This window comes from Oxyura jamaicensis, chromosome 6 (genome assembly GCF_011077185.1).
Source record: "Oxyura jamaicensis isolate SHBP4307 breed ruddy duck chromosome 6, BPBGC_Ojam_1.0, whole genome shotgun sequence".
In the NCBI taxonomy this organism is placed as follows: Eukaryota; Metazoa; Chordata; class Aves; order Anseriformes; family Anatidae; genus Oxyura; species Oxyura jamaicensis.
Genome location: NC_048898.1, coordinates 17,315,907 through 17,343,164, shown reverse-complemented (window position 1 = coordinate 17,343,164; position 27,258 = coordinate 17,315,907). Strand labels below are relative to the sequence as shown.

The window sequence follows — 27,258 nt, the reverse complement described above, 5'->3', positions numbered from 1 at the left end:
TATAGACATAAATACATGAGGATTCTTTTTTAATGTAAGTTAGCTAAACGTGTAAAGAAGAAAAATCTTAAAAAGAGTAGTCAGGCCTTGAGCAACAAGGATTTGGGGAAACAGTTTCAGACTTTCTGTGCTATACTAAACACTTGACAGAAAGAGGTTTTCATGAGGACTTGAGCTAAAAATAGCCCAGTATGTTTCCCATGTCCAGACACTGTCTTTGTTCAGCCTCTGTTTTCTCTGTACGTGACTAGCTCTGGAACTGGAAATGAGTGAAAAGTTGGAGGAAAAAAAAATCCCAAATAGCACAATACAAAGTAATTCTGATCCAGATGTAGTTTGCTATTGCTCTATAGGTTATTGCATTAGTCTTGATGTGTTTAAATTCCTTTTGCAGTGATGAACACAAGCTATTCGCATAGCGTTGTGGTTTCATTGGGTCTATGTCTCTGAAAAGTGGTTACTTCCAGCTCTGGACCGCCAAATGCAACAGGATCATGTTGAAATTGAAAAGATAATTAATTTTGTGTTGTAATTGTGTAAAATGTTGCACGAGTAGGAACTGATCAACTTTGAGATAAACTGATCAACTTTGAGATAAATGGTATGATAGCCTGAGACTAGTGGCTCTTTTGCAAGGTGCTGTCTGGTCTTAGAAAAGACATACGGAATTGCAGAAATACTGACTCAATGCGAAACCTGAGCCTGGTGAAGAGTTTGTTACAAGCTTACGGTCACTCCTCTTATTGAGAAAATGAGAAGTTGCAGGGAAATTAACCTTAATTAGAAACAGTTTGAGTACTGCATTCTGGAAAGAATATTTGAAGAATGGCAAATAATCTGAGCCTATTACCTATGTTTTCTAGGCATCATCCAGAATTGCTTGTGCTGGTTGACAAGTGAAGCTGAGGATGTTGGACAAGGGGTGACAGGCAAAGATCAGGGTGGTATTTGCAACCTGCATTTGTGGGAGCAAGGTTATCTCCATCCATTTAGCCAGGAGCACAGGTCTAGATTTCGATTTTCTGGCTGGTCTGGGACAGTGTGTGTGAGAGGGGTGAAAGAGCTCAAGATCCAGCGACATAAGCTTTCAAAATGTTTAAGATTATTGTATTTATTAGCTCTACCAAAATAACTGTTTCTGTTCCTCTTGGATATGCAAGAGGAAAGAGAGGCATCATTTTAATATGCCGGCTAAAATCTTAGCTCTAGGATTTTCATCTCTCAGCTCCAGTCCTGGCAGGCAGATCCTGTCATTCCAAGCTTGCCAAGGACTGCCATGCTGTTTGTGAAGCACAGTTCCCCCATTTGCTATCAGCTTGTTTGTATGGGTGCACTGTTGACAGAAACATTGCAAATTCAGATTTAAGACATGATAAGTCTGCTTTTAAAAGAAACTGTTCAATGTCTTTAGCTTTAGTAGGAAAGGGGGGATATAGCTCAAACTGAGATTAGTCTGTTAAGTCTCGGCATATCCAAATGCATGATGCTGATGCTGATTTTAAATATTGGAGTTTAAAGTGGAATTAGGCTGCTTGTTAGAAGTAATTCCAATATCTTTGTTGGTGTGAAGCAACTTCATAAGAGCTGTAGTGTAGCAATCTGGCTTGAACAGTTTTGAAGCTTATTGAAGAACATCTTTTGGGGAAGACAGACAGGCAATCTTTCATTGTCTGCAGCTTGGACTTCAAAGCCTAAAGGGTTTGGTTGTTTATTTTTCTCTCACTTCCGTGAGTCAATTAGATGTGATGAACTTTATGAAAGCTGGTAGTTTTGTGTAGCAAGTTGTGAGAGAACTAAAGTCTGTCATCCCAAATTTTTGGTGGACAGGTAGATGTCTTCATCCTGAAGTGAATATCACAGATAGTAATACATGCACAGCTCACAGAAAAGGGTAATTGGCATAAAATGGGGGAAACTTGGGTTAAAAGGAGAAAGAGAAGGATACTGAGGGGTCCTTCTTAGCATGTGTGTTCTTCTAACTGTATGGGTGCTATAAATCTTATTTTTGTAAGAGTTGAAATAACAGGTGCCATCTGGAGATGTTTATAAATTACTTTTTTTTTTTTTTTTCCCTGTCTGGAATTTAATCTTGCTTCACTTTTCAGTTTTGGTCCTTATGTGAAATAGCTGTTTTTTTTTGTTGTCCTCCTGAAAAGAACAAGCAGAGCATGGTGTCTAGGCAAGGAGTGAAATGACAAAGCATGTGCAGGCAGGTGAGTGCCTACAGACCCTGCAGCTTATAGAGGAGCAGTACCTCACCCTTTCGATATCAGCAACTGATTTGTTTCTAAGATTATTGTCTGCATTTAGAAAAAATGTGACTGAATGCAGCCTCTACTTGTAACCACATTATGCTTAGCAGATCATCTGTGCAGAGTGGGGTTTGGCTGCTGCCCTCCTGACTGCTGTAGCCAATTCAGCTTTGCTACAATGAGCGCTTGGCTGCTCCTATTTGCCCTGAGCTGTTTATGCTGTTGGAAAATGAGAGTCAATTTTCATTCTCCAGAACTAGCACCATATGGTTCCTTACTGGTCATACTGGAAACGATTACTCACTTCTTTCTGTTCTGGTATGTTCAAGTGCCACCAAAACTACAGTTTGCTCAGTACTGTCCCTGCGTACAGTAAGAGACTGCATCTCGTGAGTGGACTGAAGCACCTACCTTTGGGATAAGAGTTCACCATCTTAAATACACTAGGCCAATTAGTGAGGTGCTCAATCCTCATTCATCACAGCCATTGCTCTGGGTTGGAGATGCTTAGCATGGGCAAGAAGTGCTAAGGGGAGCAACACATTCACAACCAGCTTTCTCCCAGGCCTGGCCATGCTGCAGCACTGAAAGCAGTGTTGTGGGAAAGAGGACTTTCACAGTAAACTGGTGCCTGACCTTGGTGGCCAAAGGTATCTTGTTCTGTCTGGGTGACTACTTCTCTGTGGTCCTCAGTAGCTTATTGCCCCTCAGTAGCTAGAGCACTTGGCCACTTAGGTTTGCTATTGCACATGGCCACAAATACATGCTTCCTGGCATGGCCGAGCAAGGTTTCTTGCCTTTCTTGGCAAGGCCTATGGGGACAGGACCAAGGTTTTTGGGGCCTGTCATCGTTGGCGGCTGGTGAGGACACAGTTCAAGGGGGAGGTATGTGTGGCCCAAGCCATCAGTACCTGCTTGGGGCAAAGCTCCTGTGACCCTTAGCATGGGAAAGGACTAACCAGACTAGCTACTGTGCCACTCTGAGGTCTCTCTTCATTGTGGGAGTTGAGCCTTTGAGCGAACTCTGAACTAAGGAAGGACCTAAGCCATGTTTCTATATGCTGACTTGTTTTCTGTGAAAGACTGGGCACCCGAAGATGCTGAAGTACCTACAGAGCTAGATGGGGTTCTTGTGAACCTTGTTTTCAGTTAGCTGCTTACATTCCTTTGTGAATCTGAGTGATACAGACAAAAAAAAAAACATCTTAATTTTTAAAATGGAGAACTGAAGTAGACCAGCTACAAGAAGCATGAGGCAAAGGGAATTGAGGTGATGTGGATGCTGTTCTGAGTCTGAAGCCCATCTGACTAACACACACTGATGTTTTGATTCTTAGTCCAGTGTGTTGATCTTATGATCATCCTTCCAGTCCAGCTGCATTGAACAGACTTGCCCAACCAACTCTTTTGGCTGTTGCTAGGGCAGTAGCAAAAGCTTTCATGACCTGTAGGTTTTTCTCAGACTTGCAAACATTTGAAGGAGTTATACCCTTTTTGCTTTGCATGCAAAATGTCTCTCTATTTCTGGAGTGCTCTGCATGTTTTTATTTGTTCTTTTATTCATCTTCCTATTGCATTGCAATCCCATAATGGCCCTTCCTTTTCTCAACCAGTGGAAACAAGAAAGTTCTGCTGTACCCATGCCATACCAGGCCACTAGGAAGGCCAGGTATAGTGCTGGTTGTGCTCCCTGTGTGTGCAGTGGACCACTGACTGTATTTCTGCTCTGTAGGTTGACTCCTATGATGTGACAGTGGAAGAAGACCTTGGAGAAATTCAGCTAATAAAAATTGAGAAACGAAAATATTGGTACCAAGATGATTGGTACCTTAAGTATATCACTGTAAAAACACCACTGGGTGATTATCTGGAATTTCCATGTTACCGTTGGATTACAGATGAAAAAGAGATTGTCCTTCGAGATGGAAGAGGTGAGCACCTTAAGAAACCAGAATTCTCCCACCTCTCCTTCCTTTTTCCTGATGTACCTCCCAGTCTTTTCTATCTTGTGGAGAACCATTGCCAGAATCGTTCTGAGTCCTAGGGAATGGGCTGTCCCTGCTGACTAGGACCACTTTCTTTGTCAGGCTGGACACTGGTGTTTGAGTTGGAAGTTTTGGGAAACACATGCAAGGGAGCGCTCTTTCCCTTACTCAGTATGCTGGTCTTGAATTTGAAGACTGGCCCTAATGCCAATTTTTTGTCTGACATCTTCATAGCCCTTTTGAGCTAATGTAATTAATGTTTCATCTTTGTTTCATGCTAATCCCCTAAATGGTCCTTGATTAATTGATTGGAAATTGTCTCATTTTCTTGAGAGTAAAATAAAATCCCAAAGTAGGTTGTTCAGCAGGTGCAAGGACTGACATGAAAAAACAGCCTCGCTTTCGGCCACTTCTCCTTGCATGTTATCAAGTCCAGGAGAAAGCAGGGTGAGATGGATATGGCTGCTGTGAGTAGCAAAGACCAACTGAGAAAAGTGTTAGGGCACTTCTGTGCTCTATTCAAAGTAGCCTGTTGGTCTTGAAATTTGTGTTTTAACAGTCTTTAATTACCCACTTACTGTGATCAGAGTTGGGGCAGGTGTCTTTCACCAGTGTTTCCTTGTTCCCTTCTGCTTTCCTCATGTTGATTGCTGTAGAGGGCTGCAGCATGAATGCCTGAAAACAGATGACAATATACGAAGTGATGGAAATAAATGCTTGTCTTCCCATTAATCTGTTGGCTGCCTGGTTAGACATGCTGCATTCTGAAAAACTGTGTTTAAAGCCTGTTGTCATGTCATGACAACTGTGTGTCCGTTTCCTTAGTTTTGGTCTTCAGAAGGGACTTTCCATATTTCATAGTTTGATTTGTAAAAACTGCAACTTTTCCATAAAAATCAGCTTTTAATGGCATTCAGAGTATGGTGAGGTAGAGGACAAAATCAAGTGAAACCCTGTTGGTAACTTAAGCACAACCAGCTGGAAATCATTAGCCATATATGTTAACGATTCTATTACCTTCGAAGTGTCCAACCCCGAATAGGTGTTTCCATGGAAGTCCTGCTACCTTTATCTGCCTTTTCATTTGCATATGTAAAGTAAGCCATATACCTTGCCCTTTCTCCTGATCACTAAGGAAGTCTCTGTGTTATTTAGTGGTATAGTGAATATGTGGCCAGAAGAGCAAGCTGTCAGGGAATGAAGCCTCCCTTGTTTTCTTTCTGCTTTCAAGGCACAAAAATGTGCTCATTGCATAAGGAGAGTGCCGTGTAAGGAGAGACAGTGGGACATGTTTCCCAGCGTTGTATTTTAACTTAGAAGGTTTGCCAGAATAATTGTGGTTGTGATTTCTTTGATCATTGAAAACACCCTTAGATGCTGAAAAACAAAATTAATTCCCATGATCCTATTCAGACCATTTAACACCAGATAAGTGTAGCAAGTGTCTATGTTAGGAATCCAGGTTTTATATAGAGTTAAGATAGATGTTCTTAGCTTACACAAATTTTCTGCCTCTTGGAGGCACCAAGTTAGGAGCTTATTCCCTTCCACAGACTGTCTAGGGACCTGCATTTCTACTTGAGGTACTCAATTGGATCATGTGAGCATTTCCCACAGAAGATTTGTAAAGGTATAAGTCAGAAGTTTGAAAGTTTGAAAATGTTGCTGTCTTCCTCAGGACCTGGGTGGGGATAGAGAAACCTCATAACCCTGTCTTTTTTCCCTGGTTCACAGCAAAGCTCCCCCGGGATGACAAGACCCAGATTCTCAAGCAGCACAGACGCAAAGAGCTCGAGAACCGTCAAAAAACATATCGGTGAGTCTCTCATATCTCCCCAGAAAGTCCAGGGCCTGTTCTCATCAGGTGTCAGGGGCTGGCAGATTATATTCAGATCATCATATTCCTTTAAATACTGAATTGCTGGGAAAAAAAAGTAAGTTTGCAAGTTGGCCATTTATGCTTTTTTACTTTAGATGGAATTCATGTAAATGATGGCCATACTGCTGCAAGTGGCGTTATGACATGCTTGAATTCCAAATAAGCCTGTCAGGAAGATTTAAGCTGGAATTCAGTGGTCCGGTCTCTGTGTGTGTACAGCCTCTGACCCACAGTTGTTCTTTAATGAATGGTCAAAAACAGATTTAATTTGCATTTTGCAAGCAGTATTCCAGTTTTGGAACATCATCTAAGCATGTCATTCTTAGAAGAACTTCCTTGGCTGCCCTAACAAGTTAGTTTTAATTGCTTCTTATGCAAGGTGCAGTGGAAAATCTGGCCCTGTTTGAGTGGTCTGGAATGTGCCATCACAACGCAGTTGTATGACACACCTCTATACTGTCATGGACCTTTCTTCCTAATCAAGAAAAGGTCAAAACAGGAAAATGTTATCTTTTATCAGTGGGTAATTCCAGAAGACATGCATTTCCTTTCTGTAGAACCATACTCTCTGCTGAAAGAACAAAAGTTTCTCTCACTTTCCCCTCCTTATCAGTAGAGAATAACAGTGGGTCCATTCAGAATTGCTGGATTGAGGTTTGGCAAATGTGTTGTTGATATCATTTGACTAAGAAAAGATCTTGAATACAAATGATGGGAAACAGAGCAGAAGAAAAGCTAGATCAAAAAGATGGCAGAAAATTTTGTTTATGTATGCAAAAATGAAGGCAAAACCGCTTTCAATTCCAGGAAAATAGCAATTTGCAGTTCACGTGCATAACTGACAGTGCCCAATGCAGTCTGTGTGCAGCAGGAAATTTGGAAATACCATTGAAACCTTCTTTACAAAGTGCCCTGTTTTCTTTTGAAGTAAAAATGGGGCACAGTGCAAGATCCTACATTGCAGAAAATGAGTGCCATGAAGGTGAGACTCTTCTGAGGAGATAAGGCAAAACTGTGTGTGTCTCTGACAATTACCTTTTGGAGGAAGCTAGATACATGTCAGAGTACTTCTAGCTGCTAGTCATTTCACAGTATTTTTTGCAGATTTAGGGAAGATAATATTCCTGCTCAGTGACTTCTGCAGTGCCCGTTGGGTAAAGCATCATTTTTATCTTATGGAGTTAGCTGTCTGAGCATGCCTTTGGTCACCAGAGACTTGTGCAAGTCAGTTACAACTCCTGTGTGTTTCTGTGTCTGTCTTTCTGTGTCTTCCCACTATGCAGATACAACTAACAAAACATTATCATGTCACTGCTTACTCCAAATCTCAGGTTATTCATCTCACCCTGTTCCAGCTGTATTTCAGTTCTGCAAAACTGTAGCACCAAGAATTAGGCTAATGTGATCAAACAGTGTGCATTATACAGCTTTCTTTCTTTCTGTGCTCTCCCCTCCTAATAAATTTGTAGCTACTGCCAATTTCAACCAAATATGACGGGTGTTTGGAAATATCACAGATAATAAGATAATTCAGGTCTTGTGAAGGTAGGTGGACAAGTAGGTGGCTTCTATTGTACTTCAGGTTTCTGCAGGTTACTGGTAGGTGTTAATGTAGTGTAAGTCGCTATTTTTGTCCCAAATGAGTCTGCTGGATGTTTTCTTTATGGATGAGTCACAGAAGCAGTGCAGGAGAATGAATGATACAGCTCTTGTGCTGGTAAGGTTATGTAGTTAATCCAATCTCTCTTGTTTTCTCAGCTGGAAGGAGTGGCATCCTGGCTTTCCACTGAGCATTGATGCCCATTCTCACAGTGAACTGCCCCGTGACATCCAGTTTGACAATGAGAAGGGAATTGACTTTGTCCTGAACTACTCTAAAGCGTAAGTGTTTGTGGAATTTTGCAAAAACTTTTTTTGTGCAGGATAAGGATGTGTTCACCTTTTAGGTTTCATTGAATCTCAAAATTGGATTCTTTTCTCCCAGCTGGACCTGCAGTCAAACAAAGAAGGAAAAAAAAATGAAGGGAAAAAATGTCTTGTTATAAATCAATATTTTAAGCTTTTCACATTTGGAACCAGCTATGCCTCTTCATCCTTGCTAGACTGTTTTGGCTGTAGACAAGAGGAGGAAAGGCTCTGGTGAAAGGTGCAGGAAGGAGGATTATTGTCATGTGCTACCTTAGGCATCTGACTTAGTGCTCAGTGTCACCCGCTGAAGATATTCTCTCCTCTGGCTATTTGGGAAAATGAGGTCTTTCAGTCAGATACCAAAAGATGGTATCAGGGTGTCCTTGACACCCTGCTGAAGAAAAGCTGTTCCCAGCAGCTCCTCACTTAAGGTGTGGGTAGCCACATCAGAGTGTGTTGTTCCTGTGGCAACAAAGTCACTGCCCACCCACTTGCACTTCTCATGTCATTGAAAAAACAATCCGCGCTGTTGGGTGAACCTGAAAAATCCCACTGAGCTCTTTGAAATAATACAAGGTTAATGAGGAAAATAGGAGCCCTTTGGTCTGTGAGTCCACTTTGGAGCTGTCTCACAAGGCCAAAACACATCCTGCTGTTTCAAATGGTGAGGTAGTCTGAGATGGGACCAGGCTGCTCTAAGATCACCCACAATTTCTACATCTGTGTTTCTGATAATATTTTGGAAAGATGTGCCTCCCAGGTGATAAGCATAGGTCAATAAGAGAAATAGGGAGCTTAACAGCCCATCTAGCCATCCTTTCCTACCAGTCAGCAACATATTGTCAGAGATCCTGACTCACAGCCAAGTAAAACTTGCAAAACGTTTTGCAGAGTGCAGGGACTGTTGTTGTTGTTGTCTTTGGCTGTAAGAACGCATCACTCTGAAATAGGAAACAAGCATTATTTTAGATAGCCAGCCATTCTGGAGAACTGGTGTTACACAGAAGACATTTTCCCAAGGAACAGCAATGTTCTTGCCTGGCATGTTTGGTTGAAAGTCCACGCTTACATTTTTGGGTGGGTAGACTGAAAAGCTCTGGGGAATTAGTTTGATAGCTCCTATCTAGATACTTAGTTGTGCTCTGGGGGCTTAGGATAGCTATCTGCACAACTGAAGGCACGGGGTTTTCCTTTAGGTTGGATGCAGGAGGAAGGAAGACACCTGAGGGGTTTGAAAAGCCAAGGGCAGGCACAGTGTAACAGTGGACAGGGTACAAGCTTAAGGAAAAATGTGAGAATTTTGAGAGTTATATGGGACTGGAAAGTAGTGGAAGAGAGGAGGGAAAGTTCTGTTTCTTGGGACATGCAAAACTGAACTTAGGAAGAAGGAAATATAGCTGGGAGATTCCTTTGTCTGTTGCAGGGTTGGATCTTCAGATGCTGTTGGCAGTGTATAATTCCTTAGATTTGCAGGATTAATCATGTGTAAGTGGGGATAATCCTGAAGACTTCAGGTGCTTATGTGACCTACTCTATCAGCAAGCAGAAACCCTCACCCAGGCTTTTTGCTCTCTTCGGCCATTTCTAATGCAGTTCATTTAAATGTTCCTCAGTCTTAGTGTTCTGTTTATAAGTCTAGACTTCTCAAATTGTTCATCCCTCAACTTCAGTTTGGGAGGATTTCCTGTGACACTGTGGTCTTCCTTTGCTCTGTTACCTTCCCCACTCATCATTGTGCAGTAAATTTGCTTTTCTTTTCACATTTGAAGTGTTAGTGGAAAGCCAACCTTATTCTATATCCCCTGTCATCTAATCAAAATGAGTCCTTTCTATTTAATAACAACAAGTTTAGCATTTATGTAACAGTTAAGGACTTTGTTTTGTTTTTAGAATGGAGAATCTTTATATCAACCGGTTTATGCACATGTTCCAGTCCTCCTGGAGTGACTTCGCGGATTTTGAGAAGATCTTTGTAAGAATCAGCAACACGATCTCTGGTGGGTTTATCAGCATTTGCTTGCGTTTGTGTTGTCAAATGACTAATTTGTTGTTCATGTATATATCTGATTAGGATGGAAGTGGCTGATCTACACTTCTGCCCTCACATTATTTATCGTAAACAGCCTCTAATGTTGACTGCTGATCACAGTAACAGCCTGCAAGACCAAAAGATGAAGTTACCATAGAATCACGGAACTGTTTGGTTTGGAAGGGACCTTTAAAGGTCATCCAGTTTCAACTCCCCCCTGCCATGGGCAGAGACACCTCCCACTAGATCAGGTTGCCCAAAGCCCTGTCCAACCTGGCCTTGAACACTTCCAGGGATGGGGCATCCACAACTTCTCTAACTTACGTTGTCATACAAGCTAAAACTGCTGGGGATTGCTCAGTGATACTCTCTGTCCTGAGTTATACTGGAGATCAAGACAGTTGGGCATCATAGTCTCTTTTGGCTTTTAGAAACCTATTTTTCAGATATGTGCGAGTCCCACTGAACAGATTTTCAAACGTGTTTTTAAACCTGAAGATTGTTCAGTGGGGTTTTCAGAGCATATTAACTATTAAGGCCTTTTTGAAAGTTTGCTCACTTATCTCCCACTTCAGCCATCTAAACACACGAAAAATCTGCCAAGAGCTCTGTTTGGAAATGTTCTTAACTAAAATTTAGTCATAGGATTAGCCCTCTGGCCTCTTGCATAGTCCAAATTAAAGTCTGTTGCCTAACATCCCAGCCATGTGCCTGGTCCTGGTTATGCTTCTGCTAAAGCTCCTGGCTCCTCATTCCAGTTCCAACATGGGGAGGTTACCACTGCCTCGGTTCTGCTGTAGCTCCCCTCTGTCAGATCCCGTGGGCCATCTGCACCAATTGTAAGGTGCAACTCAAATGCTTTTGGTGGTAAGTTGTTCCTAACAGGGGTCGTCTTGAGAGAACTTGTTTCAAGCACAAAAATGCATGCCATCAGTCCAGCAGTTCAGGGGAGAGGTTGCACAGAGCTGAGAATGACCTGAGAGCTGTAGCTTCTTTACCTGGTTCTGATGCAGACAAAATAGGCCATCAGACCACAACCAGAGGAACCATAATTCTTACTGGAAATTAGTGCAAGTTAGTGCTTAAAAAGGCTTGCGGCATCTACCCAAAATGTTATCTCTTTTCAAAAACGTGTCAGAATTACTGGTGCATACTGCATTAAATGTGGCACTGCATTTACCATTTCATGCTCGCGTCTTCTTACTAGAAAAAAAAAATAACACTGTAAGAGCCTGAGTTTCACTTTTGTATTCATGCTTATTTGGTTTCTGGAGTATTCTTCTTTTCTTTAATCTTTCTCACTATGAAATCTTAGTTATTTGAAAGCTGAGTAAAAGTATTGCAGACAGAATGGGCTGATGGTATCACTTCTGTAAAGCAGGGCTGGGAAGCCTTTGATTTGTGAGCCAAACCCAACCTGATACTATGGCTGGTGGTTATATTACTTGGTTTTATTTTACTGTGTTACTGTATATGATAGATACACAGATACTAGTCAGTAGTTACTGTGTGGCTCCTCAAGTGTACGTAAACGGCCTGTTCTGACTCTGCAAAAGAACATACTTTTCCCTCCTGCTCTGAAGTATTTCCTCTCTTCAGGCTGGCTAAGGACCAGTTAACAAAAATAGGAGGAATTACTATGGTCTCAGGTATAAAATAAAGCACACAAGGAGTCCAGAGCTATTAAAAGCTAATTACAGCAATTTGTTACATTTAATAAGATTGCTTCCTAAAGTACTTTTAACACAAGACTTAGATATAATTTACACTTAATTTAATTGATAATACTTCTAAGTCCATGAGGAATACTCCAATTCTGCAAGTTTAAAATTTTTAAGAATCAGTCTCAATTATATTTGTGTAACCAAATCTGATTATTTGCAAGCCCTACCCCAGCAGAAACAGGTTCAAGACCTTTTTCAGTCATGCAGTTTCTGTCCAAGGAGATGAGTCATTTTTTACTCTCTATAGACTTCAGATACAGCTCCAAACTCACTGTGCAGTTGACAGAGATGATGTAAATATGAACTTTAAGTAAACTCAACTTTTCCTCCTCTGTTAAGAAAAAAAAAGTGAGATTTTTTTTTTTTAAAGTTATTACTGCATTCCTCCAGGCCTCTCTTTTTCATCCTTTCACCTTTCCTGGAAAAACAAATTGAGTTCAGAAAAAGTTTTTCTGAATCTTTTTGAATTTTTTTTTTGAACGAGAAATTATTTTTTTTTCTGAAAATAGGCCATAGTGGGGAATGTTACTTGGTTAAGTTGTTTGTTTTTCCCTTGAAGATACTGATGGAACTTCTTATAATAATCATGTTTTTTCTGACTTTGAAGTTGTAGGCTGAAGTGGCAATATAATATTAGGAAACTGAGAACTGCAAGTTTAGAAATATGAAGTATTGCTGCATATGTAATAGTAAGAAGATGGAGTACCTAAAACTACCATTTTATTCAGAGTTGTTAATCTAGGTTTATATTAACAATTGAAAAATAATCAGGGAAAAATAAACACAACACATTAAAACAGCCAATGAGTAGCCTTTGTGAGAAACCTAACCCTTCCCTAGGAAGCCTTTACCCAGCTCTGGCCAAGTGAACTGCTCCATCCGCTGCTGTTCTTTCCCTTCCTATGTTGAATATTTCCCTTCCCCTGCCAGAGCTGTCATTTTGGGGCTTATCTGTCTGTACAGCATACCCTGAGAATTTGAAGAGTGAGATTTAAAAATGCTGTGGAAGACCTGATAAGGTGGTCTGCAGATGGAGAGAATATTTTTCCTTGGAATGGAATGTTTTACTTTTCATAGCTACTGTATATGAAGGAACGAATTATTATCGATTTTGTTCTTCTCAAAGAGAAAAGCAAAGATTGCATTATCCATTTAAGTGATTTTTTTTTTTTTAAAAAAAATCCACTTTTGGAATTCCTTTCTTGCAACTTTCTTTAGTCAAAGTTGCAGTGGAGTATAACAAACGGTGGGGAGGAAGGGAGAAATCCAAAATGCACTGATATTAATGCTGCAGACTCATTTTCCTTTAGAATATGTGATGCAGCACTGGAAGGAAGATTTTATGTTTGGCTACCAGTTCCTGAATGGGTGCAATCCTGTGCTGATCCGGAGATGCACAGAGATACCCAAGAAGTTGCCAGTGACTATGGATATGGTAGAATGCAGCCTGGAGAGGAACCTGACCCTGGAGGAGGAAGTAAAGGTGAGGCTCCAAGTGAGGTTGGACTCCATCTGCTCCTTCTCATGTTCTCTAATATCCCAACCCTGTTCTAGCTGCTTTCAGCTACATCTCCTCTCTTCAGCTGCAGGCCAGGTTGCAGAGGTGTCATCGGGAGGTGAAGGGTCCTTTTCAGTGGCTTTGTCTAAAAGGTTAGGGAGCTTCAGAGGGAAAAAATGTCCTACCCTTCCCTAGAATCATCTTAACCTCTGTCACCTGCAGAGCTGAACTAACATTCTGAAGAAGGGTTGGCAGGGATGGTGCCTTCCTTTTGTCTGTACAATCAGCATGGGGGATGATACAGCACAAATCTTGTTTGTGCCTTAGTGTCACTGCATGAATGCCAAATATATAGCCACTCTTTGCTGAAAGGTTTGCTGTCAGGCTCAGTAGACACAAATCAGGTAGTCTGTGTAAAGGTGCTTGCTGTGCCAGTGGCGACCATCACCCCTGGGCCACCATGAGCAAGGGTGGGCCTGCAGCCACTCGTAACTGCAGGGCACAGGCCAGTGTCTGGCCAAGACTTCCCAGCTCTTGTTCTGAGCCTTGCCGCTTGTGCCTTTCTGCTTTTCTTTCTTATCCTCCCTGTGTGCTGTCTCTTTCCTTTTTCCTCTCTCAGCTGCCTTCCAGCTGCTGCCCTGCCCTTTTTCTGTCCTTCCCACCAGGAACACTCTGCTGTGCTCTTTCCTCTTGGCCATGTCTCTTAAAACACATCAAGCTTTTATTATCTTTTTTTTTCTAGCAAGGAAACATTTTCATTGTGGACTACGAACTGCTGGATGGTGTGGATGCCAATAAAACAGACCCATGCACAATACAGTACTTGGCTGCACCCATTTGTTTGCTGTACAAGAATCTGGAGAATAAAATTGTACCCATTGCAATCCAGGTGGGCTTGCTCTCAGGGTCTTTAAAGGAGCACACTTCTTATTTTCTCATCTTAAATGTGAATGACTTGGGTTTTGCATTCTTTTCATGTCTTTCAGCTTGGTCAAAAGCCTGGGCCAGAAAATCCCATATTCCTTCCTTCAGATGCCACATATGACTGGCTGCTGGCCAAAATTTGGGTTCGCTCATCTGATTTCCACATCCACCAGACAGTGACCCATCTGTTACGGACACATTTAGTCTCAGAGGTGTTCAGCATAGCTATGTTCCGGCAGCTGCCTGCTGTGCATCCCCTCTTCAAGGTTGGTTCTTGCATGAGGGGATATGTGGAGGTCAGGGAGGTTTTGACATTATCCCTGACAAACTAAAAGCAAGTCCTGGTAATTGCTCAGTTGAGATGGTTCAACTGTCTGCCTTGCAAGGCAGTGTACAGCTAGCTGCTGTCATCCAGGACATCAAACTCTGTACATGGTTGCTGTTAAATTCAGTCAGAGAATTTGCCTTTCATTGTTCATCCTATTTCACAGCTCTTGGTGCCACACATGCGGTTCACAATAGCCATCAATACCAAAGCCCGAGAACAGCTTATTTGTGAATGTGGCCTTTTTGACAAGGTAAGTAATCCCCTTTGCATATTTTCATTACTCTTCATGGTTCCCTATGTGTTTTAACTCTTTACCCATCGCATACTGTGTTTGACCTTTCTACTAAAAGGGAAACATAACCAGCATCATCTGAGACACAGAGATGGTGAATTAATTTCCTGTTGTGCTAAAGATGGTATCTTTCACCTCAAAGCCACCAGTTCAGAACTGTGTGAAATCTGAATGTCCAAACCTGGACCAGTTTGGTACTTTTTTTTGTGTGTGTGGAGATGTGCTTTTCTGCTGGTAAAAACAGATTCACCAACGTGTTAATTGCCATCTCCTGGGGATTTGGAAAGCCAGTCTCATCATGAAGAAAACATTATCTATCTACTACTGTTCATGTCTTGCCATTCTTCCTGCAGGCAAATGCTACAGGTGGGGGAGGACATGTCCAAATGGTTCAGAAAGCAATGAAGGATCTGACTTACAGCTCACTTTGCTTCCCTGAGGAGATCAAAGCTAAAGGGATGGACAGCAAGGAGGATATCCCCTACTACTATTACCGGGATGATGGCATTAAAGTCTGGGAGGCTATAAAGAGGTAAGAGACTGTGGTTCTGGAAAGAGCCAAGGAAGTCACTGTCCCACAGGGACAACTCCATTTTCTCTCTGCACGCTTTGCTCTTCATCACAGCCTTGTAAATGTGGCACCAGCATGTCTTGGTAATGCCTACACTGGGCATTAAAGGTGCAACAGGAGATCAGTAGGTCATACGAGTTGCTGCCTTGTGCTACTCTCTGGTGCATTTGGTTTGAGTATTCTCTTTGGAATAGATGTGTAATGCCAAGCATCTAATGTGTCTGCTGTAAATGTGGATTGTAACTTGTCTGTGGTGGTTCTTTCCTTCAGATTTTGCTTCCTCAGGTATAGACCTTTGCTAGGAAACACCAGTTTGTCCTTTCATGTGTCCTACAGAGTCATTAACATATCAGTGCCCACACTGCCACTGCTCACATACAACCTCACAGGCCAAAGGCTATCACCATCTCTCCTTGTTCTGTTCTTGAGTGACCTGCTGGTACCACCACTCTGCACTGAATTTGGTCATCAGGAACTGTGCGTGGTTGGAAAAGCGGGTGTTGGCTCAATCCTGCCATAGGAGAGCTGGGAGGACCCACAAACACAGTGTGCCTTCCCTCACAGACAGACGTCTGTCCCCCGAGGAAGTAGAGAGGCAAAAACAGCAGTATGTCAAACAGTAGCAGTGGCGTGGCAGCAACAAGACCAAACCACAAAGTGAACAGTGTGGTTTTGGAAAGTTTGGGGCTGATGGTACAGAGTCTGGAGGGGAAAAATGAGAAATTCAAAGAGTTATCATTGTTTAAGGCTAGAGGAGGGAAGATTGAGGGAGGACTATTCAGAAGGGTTAAATTTTTCTAGAAATATTTTTTCCCCGTGTCTGTAGTGGAAAAGAAATTAAAGGCTAAAATTACAACAAAGAAAATATTGGCTAGACCTTGGACAAATTACTGTTTGATAGAGAGAAGCACTGGAAGAGCTCATCAGAAGAGCCTGTGAGGTCCTCAAATGTGGGGGCATTCCAATACCATTTTAAATAAATAACTTGAGGAGTGGTGTAGGTAAAAATGATCCTGCCACAGGGCAGGGAATAAATGACATAACATTGGGTGTTGTGAACCCATCTTGAAAAACACTTACTAGTTCACAGCTCCTGCTGGGTTTCCTATTCAGTGTTTGCTGCTTCTCTCAGATTTACTTTTGTGAGGCACAGCTGAGCAACTGACAAACAGTCTCTTACCTACAAAGTACTGTCTGTCTTCTGCCTAATTTTGAGCTTGTACTGTGCTGGAGTCTGACAGCCATACCTGTAGCTTGCATCTCATCTGAAGAAAAAATAAATAATGAAGCACACACGCTTGAAAGACTTTTTATTCCTGCTCTTTTCAGCCCTGTTTTCTTGAATTCCGTATTTCAGAAGCCCTGAAATAGGAATTCTATAGGATTTAACAGGGATTAGTGAGTTGGAGTTTTGCCTTGCAAAGGGAATTTAACTAGTATTTTTTTAGCTATGCACAAGCCAGGAAAAAACCCAGTGGTCTGTCTGAGCTACCCACATGAGCTCATCAGGGTTCTTGTGGAAGCGGAAATGTAAGTGTGGCTTGCATGAGAGAGTTGTGTTTTGAAACCCTGTAAACTATCCATTAACCAATTTGAACAACTTTCTTAAAATGCCTTAAAATTGCAAGACCCAGGTTTTGCCAGGACGTGCAACAATTCTGAGTCTGGAGAGGTCCTGCAAGGCTGCCATACAAACATAGCTCCTTTTTGGAACTGAAATCCTGAATCAGAATGGACTGCTTTTTTTTTTTTTTTTTAAGCTATTCTCCAATGGCATTTCATTTAACAAACAATGTATTTTTGCACCATATATGTTGCTTGCTAAGTCTGCAGCTGTTTCTGATCCAGTGGCCTTTGGAAAGGATATTCAGTAAAAATCAGATCACTTGTGTACACGAAGTAGAGTGTTGGTTATATCTTTGCCTCATGTGCTTTTTCTGTATCTTGGCAAGGTGTTATCTTGCGATATTTCCTGCAATTGTTAAGTGCCCATTTGAGAGAAAAGGAAATTATTACTTTTCTGTGGTTGTTTTCTTGATGTAGTTTCCCTGCCTGTGTGTTTATTCCTGCCCCTCTTCTCTTTCCTGTGTTTTCTTGTGCTAACTGAGATATGATGCCTTTTCAAATACCAGATAGTGCTTAGCTCAGTTTAGTTTGTTTGTACGTGTTAACTTAGCTGGAGGAAGGTATTACTCTGCCTCAGACGTGATTGAGAGATTCTTCATAAGTATTTGGTTTATAAATGGTGTGAGTAGTGCCCTTTCGAGTGCATGATGTCCAGACCCACGGTCATGCATCTAGTCACCACAAATCTGCATGAGCAGTGCCCTTTAGAGTGTGTGATACCCCTGAAGACACCGAATTGTTGTCAGTCTCCACTCTTTTGATGAAATAACTTCTGTATCCACCATCGCTTCATAGGAGATAGGTGGCTTAGGCTTAAGAAAACTGGTAAGTGTGTCCCTCTAGAAACACTGAGGGTCACGCAGCAAAACTTTAAACCTCTGATAGTTAGCTTTTTTTTTTTTCTGATCTAACTGCAGATCTTGGCAAAAATATTCCATCCCAAAGACCTTATCTACGCTCCATTTGTGTATGCATGGAAGGAAGGCTAAAATGTTGCTGCTGTGTAAGAGAAGGATTACCTTCTGTATGCATTTGGCACAGGTGCCAGGTGACGGAGGCAGAGGCAGGGCAGCTTTATCTCTGCATGTTGCAGGATTTTTCTTTTTATATAGTTTCCAATGGAAGCAAAAATTACTAAAATCCTTACTGTTTGTGTAGTTCCTTGTCTGTCTGCCTCCATAACAATTTTTGATTTGGTTGGCTAACAGAAACCACATCCAGATTTGTGAAGGTCTCCAAATTGCTATAAAGTGATGGCTTATTAGAGAAGTCTGGATTGGATAACAGTTCTTAATCCTGTCAGTAAGCTTCTGTAGTCAAATGTTTCACCCTATGGGTTGTTGTCAAAATATTTAGAAAGAGATTATAGGTACCTGCAGAGCTAACAGAATTTCTCAGCACAGCTCAGTTAATCATAAGATGCACATCTGCAGGAAATCGGGCTTTTCTATTTTCACTGCTTCCAGAACCATTTCTGTTATCTTAGTGTTTTTGGAGCTTTTCTTCCTGAGGTGAGTTAGCCTGGGCAGGCTGTATAGAGGGAGGGATTGTGAGAAGAGGAACTGAACAGTGAGTCTGCTGTGTGCTGTGGGCATGGGAAGAAGCTCTATGTTCTGTCCCCAGCAGTAGTATCCTGGGCCACCCCCACTTCAGAGTGTGCCACCTGGGTTTTGTGAGAAGTAATGTGGTAGGAGATGAGATAAGCTGTCTGAACGGTACTCAGGAGCAGCCTTGGAGTGTCCCATGTAGAGGGGACAGTGCCCCTATCACAGTTTGGGAAACCCCCGCTCGCAGTGCAAGAGCTACATATACGATGCACAGGGCTGTCTGATAAGTGAAGGATATGGATGTGAGGAAGAGGTCTGGGCAGGAACAAAGCTCAAGTAAGAGACATGGGGTGTAGTCTAGAGTCTTTCTGGTGGAGCAGGAGTGATGATGCAATTAGAAATGATGGCACTCCCACCACTCTTGGGAGCATGTTGAGTCCCGCTCTTCCCTCCCTTCTTCCTCATGCAGTGTCTGTCATCTCTGCAAGCTCAGCAGAAGGCCTTTGGGAGTGGCAGGCTTTCTTTCCGCTTTTCGTTTCATCTTGTTCATTTGTTCCTCTGTCCGCAGTTTTGCAGAGGATGTGATTCACATCTACTATGAGACTGACGAGGTGGTGTGTGAGGATGTGGAACTCCAGGCCTTCGTCAAGGACATTTACATGTACGGGATGAGGGGCGTCAAGGCTGCAGGTAAAGTACCTGGTCAGGTCTGCAGCTTGTCAGGTCCCTAGTGACAGCAAGGCTGTGTACACAGCATGTCTTGAACTGTTGGAGGGCCTTTCCCTTGGCCTAAAGACTTGCAGTTTTATGGGTGAGACCCTGGATCATGCCCTCCTTCCCTCCCCCAGGAGACTACTCTTTCCTCTTCCACGGATTCTCACTATAAGCTTGGGAACTCATGTAATTTCTCTTTACCTGGGGGACTGGAACTTAGATCTTCTCTGAGGCTGTAAGCTTGTCAGGGGAGGGGCTGTCTTTATGTGTTGTTGGCACCACCAGATTGTGATACAAATCCCAAGAAGCAGTGACACCCCCTTCAATCCTGCCCTCCAAAGCTTGCATCAAATGACAAGTAAGAACCTCCCCAGAACTGTCATGCTGCACTTCACATTTGTTTAGCATACTAGTCATGATCAAGCTATTCTACTCCCTTCAAGAGAAGGTACTCATAATTCGTTAGAAGTGTTTTCCTTTGTTCTGTCTCCTCTTGCTGCCTCTCGTTTCTTGCAAACCATTACTTGACTGTAGGAGCTCTCACCTCTAACATGGCTCTGTTATTCCACATAATTTAATGCTCTCCAGCTTTTTCATAAACATCTTATTTTCTTCCACCCACATATTTTGTCCAAGAGGGTCTTCAGGAGCTAATACATATGGGTGGGGATTTTTCATACTATCCTGACTGATTTAAATCTGGAATCACCTTTTGGCAGGTGATCTGTGTCAGATTGCTTTGGCATTACATGCACCTATATTTATATGAGAGAACTCCAAGCAAAACTGTGGTGTTCCCACTCATTTTAACAACATCCTGAAGCCTACATGCCTGGACAAGCAAAGGATTGGAGGATACCTAGTTATTATCATTTTAATTTATCTAGCCGTCTCTTAGGGCTTAAAAATAGCCTGCTTGTAGGAACCTTATGCTTGACATTAACATCTTGGCAGGGGACAAGTAGCAAGCCTGTCCAGGGCTACAGCTGGAGTGGGTCAGCACAAGCACCATTGGTGGCATAACTGCCACTATAGGTAGGAAAATTTCCAGACCTGCAACTATCACTTGTCTGTGCTGCTGCCACCCAAAGAGTTGGGTCAGAGAGAGCAGGGTAACCTGTCTGGGTTTGTAAAGAACAGGACAGGCATAAATGGGGGGTGCTGTTGAACCCTAGGCTCCCTCTCCAGTCTCCACTCATGCTAGGTGATCAGACTGCTCTGACTGGGAGCATGCTGAGCCCCTTTGGAAGATGAGCACAGTGTGCTGAGGATAGGAGGGTGAAAGAAGCGATGGTACATCCTCTCCTCTTTGAATTTGGTGGCTGGCCAGAGTTATGTCCCTGTCAGGTTGAGCTCACATCTGCATCTGGTTCATGGTGGAGATGTGGCAGCAGCTGGCACAGGCAGGGTGGGCAGAGGCAGCTCATCCCAGGATGCTGTCAGCATTCTAGGTATCCTGGGGCCTGTGGTCATGGTGGACTGGGACAGGGAGAGGAACACAGGACCATGGTGTAATGAGGACAAGAGAGACACAGGCTTGGGTTACAAAATATTTCCCTTGTCCCTGTGTACTGGGTCTGGCTGGGATGTTAATTTTCCCTGCAGCAGCCCATACAGTGCTGCGCTCTACACTTGTAGCTAGAACAGCAGTGGTATCACACTGGTGTTGTGTCTGCTGCTGAGCAGTGCTGGCACAGCATCAGGACTCTCTCTAATGCTTCTAGGGGGAGGGCAAAAAAAAAAAAGTGAGAAAGAAACATCAGCAGGGCAGCTGACCTAAACCAACCAAAGGGATATTCCATACCATATGATGTCACACTCAGCAATAAAAGGTGAAAAAAGGAAGGGGGGGGGGGGGGGGGGCTCTTGTTGCGAAAACGTCTGTCCTCCTCCCGAACACCGGCTACGTGCGTTGAGGCCCTGCTTCAAGGACGTGGTCAAGCATCGCTCGTTTGTGGGAAGTAGAGAGTAATTTCTTTCCTTTGCACTTCCACATAGCCTTTACTTGTTCTGATTGTTATTTTCCCTTTCCCCCTCCCTCTTCCCCTTTTCCTTTTTTCCCTTTAGTTAAATTGTTTAATTAATAATAATGTTTCCTTAATAACTATTTTTCCCTTTAATTAAACTATCCTTATCTCAACCTGTGAGTTGTTCTTTCCTTTACTTCTTCCCCCCCTCATCTGAGGGGGGGGGGGGAGTGAGAAACCAGCACACCCTGACCATTCCTTTCTTCCTTTTTATATACCTCTGTTTGATTATTCCTCTCTCAAAGACACCTTGATGCAATTATTTCTGTTCCTCATTCTGCTGTTTCTATTTCAGAAGTTCTCACTTGCTCACTTCCCTTTTCAGCAAATAAGCTCTCCCTGCACTCATTCTCACAGTACGCGTGGTCGCTGAGCCCTGGACTTTTACAAACACAAGCACACCCAGAGTTGCTCCTTGGCGTGAACTTTCCCTGCTTGCATTGCAGATGGAAGAAAAAGGGAGCATCTGAGGCCCCTGCCTTGTGGACTCTCTGGGTTCCTTGCTGCAGGATAGGTAGGGTGAGAGGACAGGGGATACCATATATTCTAAAGATGTAATTGTACTTTGCCTTTCCCTTAAGGAATGCCCCATGTTTTGCAAGCAGTAGTGATGCCTCAAACCTGTATGAGGTAAGGCAGGATCACTCTGTTTTTATGGCTGCACAGCCAGGACACAGAGACATTGAGTAACTCCTGTTAGAACACGTGGCAGAACCATAGCAGAGTCAGAAAGAGAATGCCCTGCTTTTCAGTGACTGTTGCGTGGTCCTCTAACTCATGTCTTTGACTAACCGATTGCTACTGGGTAACTGGATTATTTCATGGCTGGGTTACTTCAGTTACTTTTTCTCTGTCATTCAGGGTTTCCTAAGATGATCAAGACACGAGAGAAACTAGCAGAATATCTCACAGTGATAATATTCACCACATCAGCCCAGCATGCAGCTGTGAATTTTGGTCAGGTAGGAATTTCTGGGAAGACTGTTCTTTCTGGTCTGGGAGATGCATCTACTGGGGCAAGGTCTGAGAAGTGTTTTTTAGTAGATGAACAGCTTTACATTGTACTTTCTGGCCAAAATAACTGCAGGGCCATCTGCATATCCCTGTGAAGGCTGTGGAAACAATTGTTTTGGAGGCTTTTGAAATTATTTTGAGAAACTCATTTTGAGTCCTAAGTAGGTACCAAAGCTGAAGTTTGGGGGCTGTAATTTCTATATTTTATTTATATATCTATATTATTATATATTTTATTATGGGGAACAAGTTTTTTGTTGTTGTTTTTAAAGCATTTAAACAGGTTGCTAAGATCCATTTCAGAAGTGCTGAAGGGTTCAGGTGCACGATCTTGCTATCACAGCCCCAAACCTTCCAGACATCACCTGAACTGCCTGGATGTGTGCTGGTAGTCTGTGGTTCACGCTGCAACAAAATGCAAAGAGTTACGCTAAGTGCCTTTGCTTTGCATTTGCCATGAGGGCATGCATGGGTGACTACCATGAGTAGTAGTTGTAAGCAGTATATCCCTGAGGATCTTGGCTTTCTTTGATCGTTTATGGTCAGGCTTTTAAAACCAGCTACACATTAATATTCCCAATGCATGGATAGGGCATTGCTGTTCATTTATCATGTTTGTGATCCAACTGGCAATTTCTCTGTGATGTTTAATGTGTCATATATTGATAGTCTGTGTTATCCCTTCACTGACACACATGCACCCTGAAATTATAGTGGCAGTCTGCTTTTCAAATGCTGTTTCTCCCAGCATCAAAGTGTTTTGGAAAACAGACTTCACAGCCAGAAGCAAATCTCTTTGTCAATCTCTTTTGCACAGAGTGGTTACAGATTGGTACATGTTCTGGCTTCAGGCATAGATGATCTCTCAGATAAGCAGGGAGACCCTTTTTCTCAAACATATCCTACATCACTCTCCGATGCTGACCCCCCTGTCCTCTCCCACAGCTCAGAAGCCCCTGGAGCAGGTCTAGAGCCAGGTGTTGAATGAACCCATGCTATTCCTGTGCCACAACAATGACTGGGGGACTCTGCAACTGTTTGCTTCTAATCCATCGTTACATGAGATTCTCTCTTCAGAGAATGAGAGGGGGAGTTTGGCATGCAGAGGTTGTTCAACTTGTCAGCAAAAGGGTCTTCAGCCCTAGGAAAAAATGGCAGGGTAGAGGTTTGAGAGAAAAAATGACAGGGAGAGAGGCTGTGCAGTGTGGAGAACAGACAGAACAGTGTAAACGTGGCCCACAGATGAAATGGGACTTAGCATCAAGCATGGCAGGGAATAGGTATGAAAGTAGTGAAAAAACTACTTGGAAAAGAAAGGGTAATGGTAACTGCAGCATCTCAGATGGCAGCAAAACTCAGGGTCATATCTCAGGCAAAATAAAAGGAGGCACCACCATTTCACAACACTGAAGCAACCCAGGAGTGACCCAGAGTTCCTAGTCTGGTGCTCAGTGTGTCCACATCTGCATGCCATATTTTGGGGGTTGGACCCAATGATCTCCTGAGGTCCCTTCCAACCCCTACAATTCTGTGATTCTGTGATATTCACTATCAGCTGCCTCTCCGACCCTCTTGCCTGGCAAGGAAATGCTGGTTTGTGGCCATGTCTCACCCTTGAGTGGGTGCCTGTCAGGGAACCAGAGCCCTGGGGGACTTTGACAGTGCCCCAGCACCAAGTGCACATACAAGCTCAGAGATGTGGCACTGGAATCACAACCCCAATAACAAGGATTATTAGCAAATCTGGGGATCTAAAAATGATGCATTATGACTGGAGGAAAGAAAAATCTCCTCAAAGCACAACAAAAAATGCAGGCTTGTTTTACCACAGTACTAAGCGTCTTCTCTTTCTTGAAGGGCTCATATTACAGAAACAAAATCCCCAGGGCTAAGACTTGTCATTTTCTTTGCAATGTTCCTAAATGGCTACCAGCCACTGTAGCTTTTCAATGTGCTCTCTGACCTTGTGCAGTATGACTGGTGTTCCTGGATTCCAAATGCCCCACCAACTATGCGCTGCCCTCCTCCAACGCAAAAGGGAACGGTCACCATTGAGCAGATTGTGGAGAGTCTGCCAGACAGGGGACGTTCTTGTTGGCATCTTGGAGCTGTCTGGGCCTTGAGCCAGTTCCAGGACAATGAAGTAAGTCGACCTCCCTTCTCCTGGTGGATATAGGGGGATGTAGGTGAGACCACAGGGGCCATGGCAAGACCCTGTGTCTGCATGAGATTGTAATGCTGCTCCTGGTTCTGTGCTTGAATTGAGCATGTGGAGATGTGTGGGCTTGCCCTTGTTCTGCCAGACACAAACCAGCTCTGAGCAAGAAGTCATTTTTATTCTGTAGCTGCGTTTCACCCAAGATGAAAGTTTCTGAACTCGGGTATGGGGTTACCCAGTAAGGATGCTGGTGTGGGAGGAAGAAAGTTGCTGGGGTACGAGAGTTTTCTCAAGTTCTTGCCCCAGTAGAGCTAGTAGAGAAGCTGCGGCACTCTTTATCCCTTCATGTCCTGTCCATTTGGAAAATCTGCCCCGGTGCCACGTGCAATAGAGCTGTGGCTTGTGCCTGGCTGGTGTGGACTGCAAAAAAAAAAAAAAGCCTATAGGAAGCTTTGTAGCTATGGTCTACAGACATTTCCCTCATGTAAAATGGGATTGTAGGTTGTCTCACCCAAGGGCTGTATCTGGAGATCATGTTTTTAAGTCCTTAGACAGAAGATGCAGGCAAGAGGGTACTTCAAATGAAGTTTCTCTCTAAGGGTGAGGCAGATCTCAGATGAGAAGCTAGTAGTATGGGTAGTCTTATGGGAAATAGTTACCTTGAGCAGGTAATATGCCAACAAGTAACATTGGCAACATGGTATTTGGTGCACCTTTAAAATCCAAGTTGACGAAAGCAGCTGTAAGGTTGAACTTCAAAGGGCAGTCAGGAGAAACTTCCACTGTCACTAGAAGAAGCAGTCATCCATTCTCATCCCTGGCTGTTCATTCTCCTCCCGTGCTGCTCCTTCCTTTGGCAGCACAAATGTTTGAGTGGCTCTGCAGAGATCTGGCTTGGGAAGCTGGTCTGGCTGAACACTAGCCTGGAAAAAGTGCTAATTTTTAAGTGGATCATCTCTTTGCAGGTGGAGGTGATTCCAAATAGGCACTTGTACCAGCACTGCAAAAAGGCACATGCAGGGATGAGAAGCAGCAACTAGGGTGGGAGGGAATACAGGACAGCATCTTTCACTGTCAACTGCTAATGTAGGCTAGTTTAATATTGATTGTACATAACAGTAGTGTTCCTGAAGCTTAGGGTGTTTGTTCTACTGGGTGAGATAACATTAAGACAGAACAGTATTTTGCTTGTTTTTGTTTTTTAAATCTCAGAGCATGATTTCTTGGTATTTTTCCATTAGCTGTTTCTTGGCATGTACCCGGATGAACACTTTGTGGAGAAGCCGGTGAAAGAGGCTATGGCAAAATTCCGCAAGAACCTGGATGATATCGTCAGCACCATCACCGAGCGCAACAAGAGCAAAAAGCTCCCTTACTACTACCTTTCCCCAGATCGCATTCCCAACAGTGTTGCCGTTTGAGCAGATAGCCAAGAGAGCTCAGAGGAGCATAAAGCTAACTTATGCCTTCCTGTTACATATGCTTCTTTCTCACAGTGACCTTTTAAAAATGGGTAATACAACAAGCATACCCTCTACATTGGAGCTGACCCATAGTATATTTTGGGTTTCAAAACAAGTTTAATTATGACTGATCTTACTGAAAGGCTAGTTGGCAGCTCCTTAGGTCAAATTTATTACAAGCTTATTTTTCCAAGACTTTTGTACTGTTTAGAAACATGTTTCTGTTAGTTTTCCTTTTCCAGTCAAAACAATGAAATCACAGAAATTGCTTTCAAACTGAGCACCACCACATTACATGTGAGAACTGAACAGTAACGGTAAAAACTGAATGAAGATAAGTGTCTTCATATTTCTCATGTCACTCATCTTACTCGATGAAAATAGTATTAGGAGCAATAAGCAAGTCATGTTTTTAAAATCCATCCTATTTTTAATAGATGACACTGGTTACATAATTTCATAAACTTCAAAGTTTATGTATGGTTTTTAATCTGATTAAAAGGTAAATGTTAAATATTTTCACTACAATTTTGAATGTCCCCATCAAGATGAAGGCAGGACATTTTAATAACATAGCTGAGGGTTTTTTTATCACTTTTTTACTGAGTTCATGTGAAATTATAAAACCTGATTCATAGGAGATGAAAACTTTTTACCTGTATGGACGTATGTATTTTCTACATAAAACTAGAATCGTTTGTTTCAGCCTCTGCCAGCAGAGTTTGTCACTGATACATATGGACAAATATTTTGCTTAGCACAATAAGGAGTACAGACTGAACAGTGCTTATGCTCAATTTCTGTTTTGTTGCTGAGGCAGCTGGGTTTTGTGGATAGTTTCTTTTGTGGGGGGAAAAAAAGGCTACATGTATAATAATAAAAAATAGGGAGAAGGCTTAAGTGACAGTTTCTAAGAGGAATCTTTGGATTAGTCCAGGTAATCATTATCTATTTCACCTGAGAAAGTCATTTTTTATTTCGTTTATTTTTCAAAGAAATTAATCATTGTACTGGTGTCGTAAGCCTGCAGTGTGTTTTTTCAATATATAAGAAAGCCTCGTATGCTAATAAAACAAAACTGAAGAAAATCTAGCTTTTACTTCTTAGCTCAATTTCTAATGCTGTAAATTTTGAAAATCTTGCAGGAATATGCATGATGTGCGGTGTAGAGAAATGAAGCTTCTGCACTTCAAGAAATGCAGTTATTTCTGTCTCTTGTGTGAGTTTCAGAAAAGGGTATTACTGAAGTGAATTTCCTTTCTGTTTCACAGATGATTTTAGGCTCTTTACAGTAGTCTGATTCCCTTTTTCTCCCACCA

At 42.6% G+C, this 27,258-nt stretch overlaps 1 protein-coding gene across 1 annotated transcript in view; it reads left to right on the top strand.

The window, feature by feature from the left end:
- The window catches only part of ALOX5 (arachidonate 5-lipoxygenase), a 30,475-nt gene extending 3,444 nt beyond the window's left edge, over nt 1-27,031 (top strand). The window contains exons 2-14 of the mRNA XM_035330426.1: nt 3,985-4,183; nt 5,972-6,053; nt 7,875-7,997; nt 9,915-10,021; nt 13,088-13,260; nt 14,018-14,164; nt 14,262-14,465; nt 14,691-14,777; nt 15,173-15,351; nt 19,132-19,253; nt 22,166-22,266; nt 24,291-24,461; nt 25,718-27,031. Of these exons, the coding sequence (XP_035186317.1) occupies nt 3,985-4,183; nt 5,972-6,053; nt 7,875-7,997; nt 9,915-10,021; nt 13,088-13,260; nt 14,018-14,164; nt 14,262-14,465; nt 14,691-14,777; nt 15,173-15,351; nt 19,132-19,253; nt 22,166-22,266; nt 24,291-24,461; nt 25,718-25,897 (1,875 nt within the window). The 3' untranslated portion in view covers nt 25,898-27,031. The remainder of the gene's footprint in view (nt 1-3,984; nt 4,184-5,971; nt 6,054-7,874; nt 7,998-9,914; nt 10,022-13,087; nt 13,261-14,017; nt 14,165-14,261; nt 14,466-14,690; nt 14,778-15,172; nt 15,352-19,131; nt 19,254-22,165; nt 22,267-24,290; nt 24,462-25,717) is intronic.
- Nucleotides 27,032-27,258: the final 227 nt, after the last annotated feature.